We start from the raw sequence: 16,211 nt of genomic DNA on the forward strand, positions 1-16,211 counted from the left end.
GCAGAAACTATTTTGCCCTTATCTCTAATTTTGTTGTAGAGAGAGTATAAGCAATAATAGGAAGGAACAAGGGGTTTTGCTGGTTGAGATAAGGATAGCTATACAGGGCATTGACTCACATTGATTTCCTGTGCGTGGGTGTTACCTTCTAGGTTAATTCTTTTTGATCTAACCTTTTCTCTAGTTCCTGGTCCCCTTTTCCTATTGGCCTCAGTTGCTTTAAGGTATCTGCTTTAGTTTCTCTGCATTAAGGGCAACAAATGCTAGCTAGTTTTTTAGGTGTCTTACCTATCCTCACCCCTCCCTTGTGTGCTCTCGCTTTTATCATGTGCTCATAGTCCAATCCCCTTGTTGTGTTTGCCCTTGATCTAATGTCCACATATGAGGGAGAACATACGATTTTTGGTCTTTTGAGCCAGGCTAACCTCACTCAGAATGATGTTCTCCAATTCCATCCATTTACCAGCGAATGATAACATTTCGTTCTTCTTCATGGCTGCATAAAATTCCATTGTGTATAGATACCACATTTTCTTAATCCATTCGTCAGTGGTGGGGCATCTTGGCTGTTTCCATAACTTGGCTATTGTGAATAGTGCCGCAATAAACATGGATGTGCAGGTGCCTCTGGAGTAACAGTCTTTTGGGTATATCCCCAAGAGTGGTATTGCTGGATCAAATGGTAGATCGATGTCCAGCTTTTTAAGTAGCCTCCAAATTTTTTTCCAGAGTGGTTGTACTAGTCTACATTCCCACCAACAATGTAAGAGGGTTCCTTTTTCCCCGCATCCTCGCCAACACCTGTTGCTGGTGGTGTTGCTGATGATGGCTATTTATTGTCTCCAAATACCTATCACTGAAACAATGTCCCTACAGATTCCCTTTTTCTTTCTTTCTCTGAGTGAAACATTGCTGATTTTTTTATCCTCCAAAAGATTCACAAGACTGATCTTACCTCTTAAGTCATACTTGGTCTTATTCTGAGTAAAGACTTTGGTCCTAGGTTAAACAAACTCCCCTTTTGAACTCCCTTTAATTTTCCTAGTGAAAACCTGGGTGTAGATGCTCACTTGTACCAGCTATTGGATTAATTAGCATGTGTAGATTCCTTATTGGTTTAATCCTTACCCTTCACTGGCATGATTAGTCAGCCATTTGGTTATTTAACATGAAACAAAACAGATACAAAGAGATGTAAAAGAAAAAAGAGGTCAAATTAGATTGGCAAACATTATAGGCTAATTTGCAACCATTTATCTCACCTAAAATGCACTAATTTTGCCAAGGACCTTCTGTTTATCACTAATGTTTACAAAGAGTAGCACTACTCTAGGGCGAAAAGAAGGCGAGAATGGAAAGAGCTAGGTTTTGGCTCCAATTCTATCAGGAATTATCTCTTACTATAGGGGAGCCTTTATTAGTTCCTATGGATTCCCTAATGTCTTCATGTATATAATAAGGCAGATAATCTCAAACATGATTTCTTATAAATTATATTCTAAGAGTTTAAACTATTAGACTTATTAGTCAGTATTTATTAATTATTAAGCTTCAGAACTTGGAGACACACATATTTTCTTTGTCTATTTTGACTTGTGAGTACACATACTCTATCTTTGAGTTACACTTATTTTCATCTTTTATGTACCACAAATGTTATGTGGATAAATTAGTAACAAACTGGGTAATTTAACCACTGCAATCAGATCTGTACATGTGTCCCTAGTGAGTGCATGAAGTTCTTGCCTCCAACAGCTCTATTAGCACATCTGAATTTGAACCCTGAACTGTCTGTTGGCATTGTGAAATTTGACCTGCCACCTTAACATCCTATTACATATAATCCCTGGTTTTCCTTATTTTAATTTTACCCTGAGCCCATTAGCCTGACTGTTTCTCAAGTAAAGGGAACCAAATTCAAAAATTACATCATGAAATCAGAAGGACTTTGATCAAAATGAGCTATGTCTAAACACTTTTGCAAAAAGGAAATGTTCTCTAGAACAAGGTTCTTTCCTCGAACTCATGGCCTCATGCTTGCTAGGCATGTGTGCTATCCCTTGAGCCACTTCGACAGCCCAGGGCTCTTTCTTTTGAGGACCTTCGAATCATAATCCATATAGCCAAGACAAGGCAAGGGTATTGGGATACCTGGCCAGACAACGCTCAGCATCATCTCTTTGTATTTAGTACACCTCAGTTACAACAGAGTACTGATATACTTAAGAAACACAGTTAGGAAGTAAACATGAAAACTGGAAACTTGGAGACAAGGCTCAGAGCTCTGCCTCCGCCAAGCACTGCCACCTGGCTCTGCCAACCCGAGATGTGCCAACCCTTGGACCAGCTCTCATGCTCCATGGCTGGATCCTCTAGTGTTTCCACTATGAAAAAGGTGGTTCAGCAGCTCCAGCTGGAGGCCAGGCTCAACCTAGTGAAGGTTTCCCAGGCAATTCTGTCTGCAGAATGCTCAACATGACCTCCTGCTGACTGGAGTGTCCTGAAGTACAAATCCCTTCAGACCCCAGAAAGTCTGCTCCTTTTTGTAGTCAAATCTTTTAGAGGTTTCCCAAGCCACTTTTCCTGAACTAGTGAATATTTAAGAAAGTTAAATTTGAAAACTGTATAAAAGCTTCCCTATAGCACGTGTGTCATAATATACAAATTTCTACCTCCCTGAATTTTCATGAATTTCTATTTCGCAAAGGTAAGCTGCTGGCGGCAGCATATAATAAAATACTTAGTATATAAAAAAAGAAGTAATCATAAATGCATAGCACATATATTGGACATACATAAGATTTTGGCTATAACAGCCTCTTACTCTTTTGCTTGTCTGGATCTAAGTCTAGCCCTGTATCTCTGGAACAGACAGAACACTTATCATAGTAATCAAATTGAAAGGTATTGAGAGAGAGGAGAGAGGAGAGAGGGGAGAAGAGAGAGGAGAAAGGGAGAGAGGAGAAAGGAGAGAGGAGAGAGGAGAGACGAGAGAGGAGAGACGAGAGAAGAGAGAGGAGAGACGAGAGAGGAGAGACAAGAGAAGAGGAGAGGGGAGGAGAGGAGAGGAGAGGAGATGAGACAAGAGGAGAGGAAACGAGAGGAGAGGAGAGGGAGAATGAATTACAGAAAAGTAAAAACATTTTTCTGTAGGACTTGGTATTCACAACAAATGCTCATGGAAGTGTCTATTTATGGTGATCCCTAAAACCAATCACCCCGAACAGAAAGAGTATCCAGAAAACATTAATAATTTATGTGGGCAAAAACTGCAGTTAATTATCTAAATTAAGGATACAATTAATAAAGAGTTTGAAAAAATAACAAAGCAAGTCTTTTAGTATAAATCTACAATATTGTATTACCGTAAAAATAAGATTAAGTGATGAGCACCTCCCAATTTGGGATATTTTTGTCTTCTATCAATCAACAACATTATAACTGATTGACACACTGACAGAAGATTGTGGAGAAAATTATGAAGGCTATGAAAAGTATGCCAGCTTAATATATTATTCGGGTCTTTATAAAATTAGACAAGATTGTGGGGCTCAGGAGGTAGAGCACTTGCCTAGCATGAGCATGGCCCTGGGTTTGATCACCAGATCAGGTGAATAAGTTTATATTCTTTTTTTTTTTTTTTTTTTTTAGGTGTTGGGGATCAAACCCAGGGGCTTCCTTATGCTTGGCAGGTACATCAGGAAGACGTATCCTGGAGCTACATTTTGAATCCTCAAGCTAGTATCTTTATTAGCTTTATCTTTTATGGTGGCTCAAGTGGTAGAGTGCTTGCCTAGCAAGCCATAGGCCTGAGTTCAATCCACAGTACTGCAACAAACAAACGAACAACAACAAAACCCTCAAAACTAATACCTTTTTTTTTCTTTTTGGTGGCACTGGGGTTTGAACTCAAGGCATCACATTTACCAGGCAGGTGCTCTTACCACTTGAGGCCATTCCAGCAGCCCTTTTTTGTGATGGGTGTTTTAGAGACAGGATCTCATGAACTATTTGCCTGGGTTGGCTTTGAACTTTGATCCTCCTGATTTCTGCCTCTTGCGTAGCCAGGATTATAGTAGTGAGCCACCGGCACCTGGCTTCAAAACTTCTTTATTGTTTTTGTTCCACTGTATCTTATAGCTGTAACAACAGCCCAAAACACAAATATATAATAAGGAAAAAACTAAAATTTTAGAGTAGAGTCACCCTCCCAAACAGAACATCAAGGCAGATGGGAGAAGCCCCTCCCCCAACTTGCTTTTAAAATTAAATTGAGGGAAGTAGAAAGTAGGGATATATATATATAATATATATATAATATATATTATATATAATAATATAATATATATAATATATATAATTGATAGATACAGTGGAATGCTAAACACTATAGTCAAATGACAAAATAGGTATTTACTTACAAGGAGTTCCTCTGTTGGCTTCTTCCATAGTTACCCTGACGTAGGGCTTACTAAAGTCAACTTCAATTTCATCCGAAAAAGGAGCTGGCTGCCGTAAGCCCTGAAGAGGAAAATGAAGAAGAAGCAAATTAAATTCAGTGGTACATATTGAAATGCCTCCTGCCATGCATTGATATTATTTCTTCCTTAAATGTTTGATAGAATTCACCAATGAATCCATCAGGACCTGTACTTATCTTCATGGGAAGATTATTTTGGGGGTGCTAGAGATTCAACCCAGGGCCTCAAGCATACCAAGCAAATGCTCTACCACAGACATATACCCTCAGTCCACTGAGATTTTTAATGGCTAACTCAATGCTTTTATTTGATATAAGTCTAGTATTTCATCTTGGGTCAGTTTTGGTAATTTGTCTCTTTCCAGAATTTATTTATTTCATTTGAATCATCAAATATTTTAGCAATAATTTCATCCAACTTACTAATATTTTAGCATAAAGCTGTTAATAATACAATATTCCCTTATAATTTTTGTTTGTTTTGGTAGTACTGGGGATTAAGCCCAGTGCCTTGTTCATGCTAGGAAAGCACTTCCATTTGAATTATGTTACCAGTCCCCTTATAATCTCTTTAGTTTCTGTAAGGCTGTAGTGAAGTCCACTTAGAATTTTAAATTCTAAGCAGATATTATCATAATTGGGCTGAATCCAGAGATTAGAAAGACATTTTGTTTTCAGAAAGGATAGATTTTTTGAATTATGTTTTAACATTAATCCCCTCCCTGCTTTCGGTCTCGTGAAAGGGTCTAACTATGTAGTCCAGGCTGGCATTACACTCATGATCTTCCTGCCTCAGCTTCCAGAGTGCTGGGATTATAAGCACAGCATACCACCTTGCCTGGCCTAAAAATTGATTATGTAAACTTACTTTAAGATATGCTGACGATATAGGGATTTCTCTATATATTAAATTAGAGAAAACATTTATCCTACAGAAGTTATACAAAGAGATGCTCAATGTATTATTTTTCTTTTTTGCAGTACTAGGTTTTGGACTCAGGGCCTCATGCTTGCTAGACACGTACTCTACCACTTGAGCCACTCCACCAGCCCTTTTTTGTGAAGGGTTTTTTGAGATAGGGGCTCTCAAACTATTTGCCTGAGGCTGGTTTTGAATCCTGATCTTCCTGATCGCTGCCTCCTGAGTAACTAGGATTACAGGTGTGAGCCACAGGCGCCTGCCTCTCAACAAAAATTTGTTTCTAACATTATGTGCATACTCACAAAATAATACAAATTCTATGATTCCTTCTACACAAAGGTTAAAATAGGGAAAACTAACCAAGGGTGGTAAATTGAAACCAGAGAATAAAGAAAGTTGGCAAAAGAAGATACTGACCACCAGGAAGAATGAGAATCTTTTGGAGGCATGAGTGATTACATAAATGTGTATCTAAAAATTTGTTGAACTGTACTTAAATTTTGTGTACTTTATACTATTAAATTACACCTCAAGAAAAAAAGACTCAGCAATAAAGAACGAAATGTTAACACATGGTAAAACATAGATGAACCTTGAAAACATTATGCTAAATGAAAGAAGACAGCCACAAAAAACTACATATTGTATGATTCCATTTATATATAATGTCCATAGCAGGCAAATCAATAGACAGAAAGTATATTATTCGTGGTTACCTTGGGCTGGGAGAGTTGGGGGAAATGGGGAGTGACTCTAATGGGTATGAGATTTCTATTTGGGGTGATGAAAATGTCTGAAAGTGATTGTGATGATGCTTGCAAAACTATGAACATAAAATCATGGAATTATATATCCTTTAAGTAGATATGTGAATTATAATGGTATATGAATTTTTAAAAGCACACATATACATATATATGAAACAGAAAAAAATTATGCTTATAAACAATAGCACATGTGGATAAAAGACCAAGCCTACTGTCCCTGAAAGTTAAGGTCAATGGTGTGAGGGAACCAGTTAAATATTCAGGAATTTTGTAAGATGGTTATTAAACCACTGTTGGTTTGAAATCTGTCATAGAAATCAGCAAATGCTACATATCAGACCTATCTTCCCCTTAGTGAGCCAGTTTACTAGGCCACCACTGGTTACTTTGCATACTTAGAGATCACAGATCATAGAGAAACACTTATGAATTTTTGTTCTAGTAAAGTTGCAGTGAAAGAAAGGATGACAAAAAGATTTTGTGAAGGAAAAATGGGAAGGACATGGTAAAAAGAAAAACATGTTGTCACTTAAGAGAGGAGTTTAAACTAAGGTAAATAAGATTATGGTACCATTAGCAAGAACAGAGAAGTTTAAAAAAAGGAGTTGCCAGGTGCCAGTGGCTCATGACTATAATTCTAGCTATTCAGGAGGCAGAGATCAGAAGGATTGCAGTTGGAAGCCCGTTCAGACAAATAGTTCCGCAAGACCCTACCTTAAAAATACCTAACACAAAAATAGGGCTGGTGGAGTGGCTCAAGGTGAAAGCCCTGAGTTCAAGCCTCAGTACTGCAAAAAAAATAAAATAAAATAACATAAATAAAAAAAAGGAGTTGACTCCTAGATAACAAATTCCTCTTGAGTGTGAGATAATACCATTATATCAAAGAAATGTCAAAAAGACAGAAGCTGGGCTGGTGGAGTGGCTCTAGTGGTAGAGCACCTGCTTAGCAAGCACGTAAAGCCCTGAATTCAAACCCCAGTGCCACCAAAAAAAAAAAACCACACAAGACACTGATGTTATACTAATAAAGGTAAGTGATAAAGAGGACAAAACAAAATCTTTAAAAAAAATACATAAAAAAGTAATGGTTAAGGGGAAACTTCCGAGTTTCTTATTATTAGAGGGAGGAGCCAGAAGATGAGAGAGAGGCTTAAGAAGAACTCTGATAAAGGTACATCACAGAGACCAAAGAATAATTTCAAAGAAGAGGATTACTGTTAGGTTTTTTTGTTTTGTTTTGTTTTAGACAGTAGTTGTGTTTGAACTCAGGGCCTCACATTTGCTAGCTAGACAGGTGCTCTACCACTTGAGCCACTCTACCAGCTGTGTGTGTGTGTGTGTGTGTGTGTGTATGTGTGTGTGTTAGGTATTTTTAGATAGGGTATTGTGAACTATTTGCTCTAGTTGGCCTCGAACTTTGATCCTCCCGATCTCTGCCTCCTGAGTACTTAGGATTTCAAATCTGAGCCACTAGCGCCTGGCCTGGTATGGTTAAATGTTCCAAGAAGCCAGGCATAGTTGCTCATGCCTGTGATACAGCACTGGGGAGGCAGAGGTGGGAGGATCATTGAGTTCAAGGCCAGCCTGAGCTACATTCTGAAATCTTATCTCAATAAACCAAAAAGTCCCAAGAAAAGCAAAGAAAACAAGAAGTGAGAAAGTATTTAAATTTGAAGATTCAATCAAATACTAGTAGCTGGGGACATGGCTCAAGTGGTAGAGTACCAAGCAAGCATAAGATCCTGAGTTCAAACTCCAGTACTGCCAAAACAAAAACAAAAACAAGGAATAAATTGGTACATACTACTACCTGGATGGACCTTAAAAACACTGTGTTAAACAAATGAAGCCAAACACAAAAAGTCACATAATGTGTGATTTCATTCATATGAGATACTCAGAATAGGCAAATCCAAAGAAATAGAAAGTAGATTATTGGTTGCCAGGTAATAGGGAGTGATTGCAAATGAGTATAAGAGATTTTTTTGAGATAGTGTTTCACTATATATATCCCATGCTGGATTGGAACTCACTGAGTTCAAGGCTAGGCTTGAACTCATGATCCTCCTGCCTCAGCCTTCTGAGTGTTGGCATTACAGTTATGAACCACAACGCACAGCGAGGGAATTTTTTTTTCATGTCAAACTACTTTATTTCAACTTTATTACTACTAAATAACAGTGAAGCTTAATATAGTACTTGTCTTGCATCTAGCCTCCTTGCAGTACACAGACTTAAAATTAAATACAGAAGGTGTAAAGGGGAGAGGGTGCAGAGACTTCTAGAGGGTGGCAAGATGAAAGACAAAGAAGGGTTTGCTATATTCTCTTTGCCAAGTCCAGGCATACCACACAATCACAGCAGTTTTGTATTGGGCGTTACAGAAAATAGGATGGCAAAACTATTAGTGCTGCTATGAATAGTCAGGAAAAAGTTCTTTTGGATACAATAATGCACTCAGAGATAACTTGTAATTTGGACAATACTGTTTGTCATAATCTTTCCATGTGTAGATTTTGATACTTTATGTAGCATTTAGAAGCTAACCTCTGCCAAGTGCCAGTGGCTCACACCTGTAATCCTAGCTACTCAGTAGGCAGAGATCAGAAGGTCTCGGTTTGAAGTCAGCACAGATGAATAGTTTGAGAGACCCTATCTTGAAAAAACCCATCACAATAAAATGGCTAGTGGAGTGGCTCAAAGTGAAGGCCCTGTGTTCAAGCTCTGGTACCAGGGGAAAAAAACAAACAAACAAACAAACAAAACCAGCAAGGTCATCTTTTCATCTTTGCAACTCCAATGCAAGCAACTGGCACACAGAGGTTTTTAATACATGCTGGTTGAAGTGAGATTGTGGGATATATTTAGCAAAACCATGGCCAATTTTCCTCTCAGTTTAAGAACTTCAATTATACTCATGATAAATATTAAGATAGACTAAATGCCTTACTTTTTGTAAATAATATTTTTGTGATTTTTTTGTGGTGCTAGGAATTGAATTCAGGGCCTGTGCAGTGGTAGAGTGGCAAACACTCTACCACTGAGTTACAACCCCAGCTCTCATAATTCTTTGGAGTGTACCTTCAGAAACATGTATATCAGTGGATTCTCTATCTTACAACATAACCTTATTCCTTAATTTTTCTTTGTTGACTTTTTCTCCCTCTTGTGTCTATTTCATCCTTCCTCACCAACTAAGCCACTTAACACTTGATGATCCTTTCTATTCTTTTTTCCTCTTGGAAGGAAGCATTCTTCTATAGCCAATGAGGCTGGGTGGAGTTGCATGAGCCTGTGATTCCAACAACTGGGAAGTAGTTGGCCTCACAGTCTGAGGTCAGCCTTGGGAAAAATGCAAGACACTATTTGAAAAATAAAGTAAAAATAACTAAAGTAAAAAGGTTTGGAGATGTGGCTCAGGAGGCAGAGTGCAAGCTTGAGTTTAAGTTCCAGTATTGCCAAAAGATTTTTAAAAACTGAAGCTAATGAGCTCCATGCTATAATGCTCTACTCTATGCTTCTATCTTTTCAAGAGAAGATCCTGTTTATCCTTACATCCAAGCACCTATTAAATGATGGCACATTGTAAGTCAGCAATAAAATCTTATTTACTCAACCCAAACATCAACTAATGAATGAGTATGTAAAATGTGAAGAGAGTGTGGCAGCTCACGCCTATAATCCTAGCTACTCAGGAGGTAGAGATCAGGAGGATCATGGTTTGAAGCCAGTCTAGGCAAACAGTTTATGAGACCCTATGTAGGAAAAAAACCCATCACAAAAAAGGGGCTGGTGGAGTGGCTCAAGGTGTAGGCCCTGACTTCAAACCCCAGTACTGCAAAAAAAAAAAAAAAAAAAAATGTGATGAGAGATGTGATGAAATGTTATTTGCATTTAAAAGAACTGAAGTACTGACACATGCCACACATGGGTGAATCTTGAAAACATGCTCAAAGGGGCCAGAAAAAGAACATATATTGTAGGATGTCATTTATATTTAATGTCCAGAATAGGCAAATCCACAGATAGGAAGATCAGTGCCTTCCAGAAGGTGGAGGGGTTGAGGAGAAATGGACAGTGATTTGCTAATGGGTACAGGGCACTTTTTTGGGTGATAAAAAACATGCTAAAATTGCTTGTGGTAGTGGTTGCACAGACTTATGAATATATTAAAAACCATTAAATTGATGGGTTTGTGGGTGAATTATATTTGTCAATCACATCTCAATAAAGCTGTTACAAAAGAAGAAAAATCTTGTTTGCTTTTGCTATAGAGTTCCAAAGGGATGCATTGATACAAAGTATAAGCATACAGTGGAGATTACCAACAATTTTATTTAGCAGATACCCTTCCTCTCAAGGGTTCATCCAGCCTATTGAGTAAGGGAGTTTTCTTTGACCACTGGCCTATCTATGTTCAGTAGCCCGTGCGTGCCAGGGAGGAAAACAGAATAGGTAACAAGTCACTGAACTGATTTACATGAATATGTGAAGCAAAGTAATTTATTTGTTTGGTTTTTTCGGAAGCTCCTGGAGTTTGAACTCAGGGTCTTATGCCTGCTAGGCAGATATTCTACAACTTGAGCCACTCTGCCAGCCTGCAAAGTAATTTAAAGCACTGAAATTCCTCAGATTCTAAGGACCAAGAAATTTAAGTCTTCTCAGAGCTCATTTCTCTAAAAAGACTGGTCTACTTTGTTCTACCCTGGGGTATGGTAATTGGCTGAGAATATTACCTGTTTAGTTATAACTTGTCCCTACTCCAAGTGATACTGCTGAACTAGTGCTCATCACACCTTAAATCTGAATTCTCTAAAAAACTTTCAGAATTTAACAATGCCCTGTTGTGTTGGCTGCTGAGTCATTTTCTAGGCTTATTTGTTATGGTGTGGAGAATAATGGTCCTTTAAAGATATCCACACCCTATTCTCTGGGATCTGTGATTATGCTACACTTACATGGCAAAAGGGACTTTCAAGGTTGGAGGAATGGCTCACATGGCAGAGTGTCTACCTAGCAAGCACAAGGTCCTCAGTTCAAACCCCAAGACCACCAAAAAAAAAAAAAAAAAAGGAGTGGGGGAGGCATACAGGCAGAGACTTTGCAGATGTGATCCAATTTAGGATTTTTGAGGCAGGAAGATTAGAGTGGTTAATCTGAGTATGCCCAATACAATCACAAGAGCTCTTATTTTTAATATTATTTTTGCTAGTGTATGTTAATTATACAAAGTGAGGTTTTTCATTGTGATTTTCCATTCACCTCAGTAAACACAGTGGCTTTTCTTTAGTGGGGGAAGCGGTGAAGGGGGAGAGTTGTTGATTGAACCTAGGGCCTTGTACTTTACCACTTGAGCTATGCCTGCAGCTAAACATTTGTTTTACCTTGATCAGGGTGATTGTTTTTTGGATTTTTTGTGGGGGGGCAGTACTGGGGATTGATCCTAGGGTCTCTTGCATGCTAGTCAAGCACTCTACCACTTGAGCCACACCCCCAGGCCAAGTGAAAAGAGGCAGGGAGAGTGAAAAATCAGAAAAGGAGGCCAGGAGGGTGGGCAGAGGGTGAGCAGAGAGCAAGCAGGCTGCAGGCAAGTGGGTGGCACAGAGAGAGGGAACGAGCAAGCGGTGAGAAAGCCAGAGAGGGTAGCCAAGCTCCCTCCCATCTGCAGCAGAGCAGACACGGATGCAGCTGGCCCAGCCATGGCCTCGCTGCTGAAGGTGAAACTCAAGGATGACTCTTTCAGGGAGCAGATCACAAATGAGGCAGACGACTTGGTGGCAAAGTTTTTCTCAAAGAAGTTGTTAGAACTTGATAGTTTTTTGAAGGAACCAATCCTAGGCATCCATGACCTAACTCGATCCACTCAGACACGAATCTCCCTGTCCCTGATCCCATTCTTCTCACCAATAGCCATGATGGACTGGATGGTCCCACTTATAAGAAGCGAAGGTTAGATGAATGTGAAGAGACCTTCCAAGGAATCAAGGTGCTTGTGATGCCCAATGGGATGCTAAAAAGAGATCAGCAGTTGATGGACATTATTGAGAAAGTGAAACCTGAGATCTGGCTGCTGATTGAGAAATGTAACATGGTCAAAATGTTGGTGCAGCTTTTAACTCCCAGGATAGAAAGCAGGAACAACTTTTGGGGTGTCTATTCAGGAGGAGACAGTTGCAGAGCTTAGAACTGTTTAGAGTGAAGCTGCATCATATTGGGACAGATTTCTAGATATTATATTACAAGAGCCAAACTGATTTCAAAAATAGCTAAATATCCCCATGTGGAGGACTATCATCGAACTGTGAAAGAAATAGATGAGAAAGAATATATCAGCCTTCGGCTCATCATATCAGAGCTGAGGAATCAATGTCACTCTATGCAGAAACACTGTACAGAGACCAGACCCAGAGCCAGGGGACGCTGAGTCTGGCTTAAGATCAACTTTGTCTTGGTTTGTTACATGACTATTGTGATGGGGAAACTGGCTGGAAATAGTAATCACACCTCTCTGTATTTAGTTAGAGTCTAATGAAACTCTTGTCCAGTTCTGTGATGTGTTTACCTCTTTTTTTTCAAGGCTCAGGAACTCTTCTATATCCTTCCCGAATATCCACATCGAGCCTGCCCTAATTTCTGGAGAAGTCCAGGTTTGCATGTGCAGGATATTGGCAAAAGAATACTTGTGTTTTCTCTCTCCCCTTTTCTCCCTCCCACATCTTAGGCTTTGTGTTTTCTTCCTTTTGATGATTAATTGGTTAGAAGCTGAGGGAACTATAGGGAAAGTACTAGGTATTTTTTAGGAACTGGGATGGTGAGGGTACCCATCTCTCTTCCTATCATAAGGCTAGTGTCTCTTGCCTCTGTGGGACATTGGGTCTTCCCTGCCACAATTGCCCTGATGAGAACGAAGGGGTTCCCATCTATATACATCTCATCTTGAACCTGATCATCACAAGGAACACTTTAGGCTTTCAGCTACTAGCTCCTTCAGATGTTTTTATAACTGGGGTTTTTCACATACACTTGTGTATGCATGTACACACACATAAGGATATGTATAGATACCTTCACACTCCCTACCTAACATACCCTCCTCCCTTCACCACTGCCCCTCCACCCCAGTCCCTGTCACACACACACCTTTCAACAGGTGATAGTTGGCTTAGTCCAGGCAAAAGTCCTGGGCCCATCCTTCCTCCTCATTTGTAGCCACTTGGTGCCCAAGGTAAGCTGGAGGACAACCAAGAGCTGAAAAGCAGAAGGTAGGGGAAGGCCTTTTCCTCTGTGACTCAGGTTCTTTTTTGACCTTATGCAAAAGCTGGTCCTCTGTGTCTTGCTTGCCTTCTCCCAGGTCAGTTGTTCATTGGGATGGGGTGTCTGCAACTATGAGATCCACATGCTGTTACTCCTGTTGGGATTTCCCTTTGGGACATATTTCTCTTATTTATAGTACTGTGCTTCCAGAGAAAGCAGTAATTTGTGTGTATGCACATTCACATATACATATTTGTCTGTGTGTGTGTGTGTTTGTGTGTGTGTGTGTGTGTGTTTGTGTGTGTGTGTGTGTGTGTGTGTGTGTGTGTGTGTAAATATGCTGGGCAGGTCAAAACCATAGAACTACCTCTACTTATTGTTACAGCTTTTATGTTAATCTCCATCAGCCCTCAGCTTTTTTATTCTTCCATTAATGAGAGTTCATATTTGTGATCAGCCTGCCAGGAAGTCTCAGTATCTATTTCTGACTTTTATTCTTTTCCATCTCTGTCTTCCAACCCCCAATCATATTTCCACCTGGGATACATCATTTTTACTTCCAGTATTCTGTAAAAAAGTAGTAAGGATGCTCCCCTCCCATTAAAAGTGCTCAGTAACAAACCAATTGCATTTTAGTTGGGTAGAATGCCTACCCACCCCTCAGATCCCTTCCAGCTAAACACTTTCCTCCTCCTACCATGTGTTTCTGTGTCCTTTTTGTTTGATTGTTCTACTGCCCCTCTTCCCTGGATTGTAATGTAAAATTCTTTCACAATGTCAAGAAATTATTAAAAATACAGGCACTTTGAAAAAAAGTCAGAAAAAGAGATGTGATAACAGAAGCAGTAGCCAGAGTGGTATAATTGGCACCATGAGTTAGGTAATGTAGGCAGCTTCTAGAAACTAGGGAAAAAAAGATAATGAAATAGATTTTTCCCTAGAACCTCCAGTCCTGTCAATGCTCTGATTATAGCCCTCTGAGACCCATTTTAGACTTCTGACATCCAAAAATGTAAGAAAATACATTTATGATATTTTGTGGTCATTTGTTCCAGCAGTAATGGGAAACTAATACACTAAGCTGGTTGCTTTTATTGCTCAAGATAAAGTACTGGAGTTGGATATGGTGACACACACCTGTAATCCCAGCACTCAGGAGGTTGAGGCAGGAGGATCATAAGTTCGAGGCTAGGCTACATAGTGAGAACCTGTCTCAGAAAACTAAAATAAATAAATAAATAAATAAATAAAGTATTAGTTTGGAACAACTATTAATTTTCTCAGAATAGAAATGTTTTTCCCTTTGGGCTAGGAAACTCAAGAACTAACCAGAAGAAGCTCTACTTTGATAAATGGGTATGGTGAATATAGGTTAAAATAAAAAACCTTACAGCAACACACAATTTTGTCACTAGGATTTTGAAATATGAATTTCAAAATAATATTGTGTATCAACTGTAATAAGAAGGGTATGAAGCTGAGACAGGGAAGGCAGATTGGAATGGGGGGTCTTTCATCTATGACTTGCTGGTAGGTAGGTAGTATAATGACAATGTCCTAGAAATAGAGTCACATAAAATAAGCAGTAATGGGAAGGCTCTTGTCTAAGATATAACCAGTAATGGAGTGGAGGAATAATACAGAGAGAAAAGACAGTAAGACATACAACACTATCACCATAAGATGATACCAAGATCACAGCACTTCCTGGAGCCCTACTGTTTCTATGTTGTTAGTATGACTATGATCTTCAGCCTAATATCACAGCCTTCAAATTTTGTTAACATTGTTTTTCCAGTTCCAATGTAAAGCTCCTACAACTGAGCTGTGAGTCATAATCTGGTAAGGACACCTAAATTTTCTCAAAAATTGTGAAAAATTCCCTTCCTGTTCACACTGTTCATTCTTTTCTTTATTTAAAAAGCACTAGTGGCTCACACCTGAATTCCTACCTACTCAGGAGGAAGAGATCAGAAGGATCATGGTTTGAACTCATCTTGGGCATAGTTCTCAAGACCCTATCTTGAAAATATTCAACACAAAAAAAGGGTTGGTGGAGTGGCTCAGGTGGTAGAGCACCTGCCTAGCAAGCAGGAGGCCAAACCTCGGTACTGCCAAAAAAGAAAAAAACTGTTATCATCAATGTTATATCAGTTTAAACTTTCCCTCTGCCAGGTTAAGTGTTTACAAATACATCTCTGCTTTACTTACGACTGCACAGCGTTGCACTTTTGAAGGGATTCCATCTTCCTCTGTTGCTCCATTTGGTCCAGGTGCTTCTTTCCTCCTTTTCCTTGGATTGATTTTGGCTGAACTCTGGGCATCCATCTTCTTTTAACTGGCCATAGAAAGTAGAAAAAGTCTGTTACCAGTATTTCAGAGCAAAACACCAATTACATAGGATACATTTCACCAAGACGAGTCAATGGTATCTGGCAAAAACAACGAAACTTCACAAAATATAGGCCTCTCTGTGGCCCGGTGGCTACAATGAATCCCCTGACTTTGGAAGTTATTCCTCTTAACAAGGCTGCCTATATGCTAACTGCCAATTTCATACCTCGTCTGGATGCAAAAGATAACTTGGCTGTGAAAGATAGCTATCCATACTGAGTATCCCTTATCTGAAAAGCTTGGGACCAGAAGTGTCAGTTTTCAGAGTTTTTTCAATTTTGGAATATTTGCATAAACTGTACTGGTTGAGCACTCCTAATGTTAAAATCTGAAATTCAAAATGTTCTGAAATCTGAAACTTTCTAAGCAGATTAGGGGATGCTTAAATTGT

At 39.2% G+C, this 16,211-nt stretch overlaps 1 protein-coding gene and 2 pseudogenes across 6 annotated transcripts in view; 2 read left to right on the top strand and 1 right to left on the bottom strand.

Annotated features, from left to right (window-relative positions):
• The window catches only part of Pcyt1a (phosphate cytidylyltransferase 1A, choline), a 50,726-nt gene that overhangs the window by 13,701 nt on the left and 20,814 nt on the right, over positions 1 to 16,211 (bottom strand). For all 6 annotated transcript variants that reach the window (XM_020176485.2, XM_020176484.2, XM_074073415.1 and 3 more), the window contains 2 exons: positions 15,638 to 15,764; positions 4,422 to 4,521 (listed from right to left, as the gene is read on the bottom strand). In XM_020176485.2, coding sequence (XP_020032074.1) covers positions 4,422 to 4,521; positions 15,638 to 15,754 — 217 coding nt within the window. In that variant the 5' untranslated portion in view covers positions 15,755 to 15,764. The remainder of the gene's footprint in view (positions 1 to 4,421; positions 4,522 to 15,637; positions 15,765 to 16,211) is intronic.
• LOC141423260 (guanine nucleotide-binding protein G(I)/G(S)/G(O) subunit gamma-5 pseudogene) lies at positions 2,360 to 2,666 on the top strand (annotated as a pseudogene).
• On the top strand, positions 11,586 to 12,596 carry LOC109694501 (proteasome activator complex subunit 3 pseudogene; annotated as a pseudogene).

Source organism: Castor canadensis, chromosome 5 (assembly GCF_047511655.1).
Source record: "Castor canadensis chromosome 5, mCasCan1.hap1v2, whole genome shotgun sequence".
In the NCBI taxonomy this organism is placed as follows: Eukaryota; Metazoa; Chordata; class Mammalia; order Rodentia; family Castoridae; genus Castor; species Castor canadensis.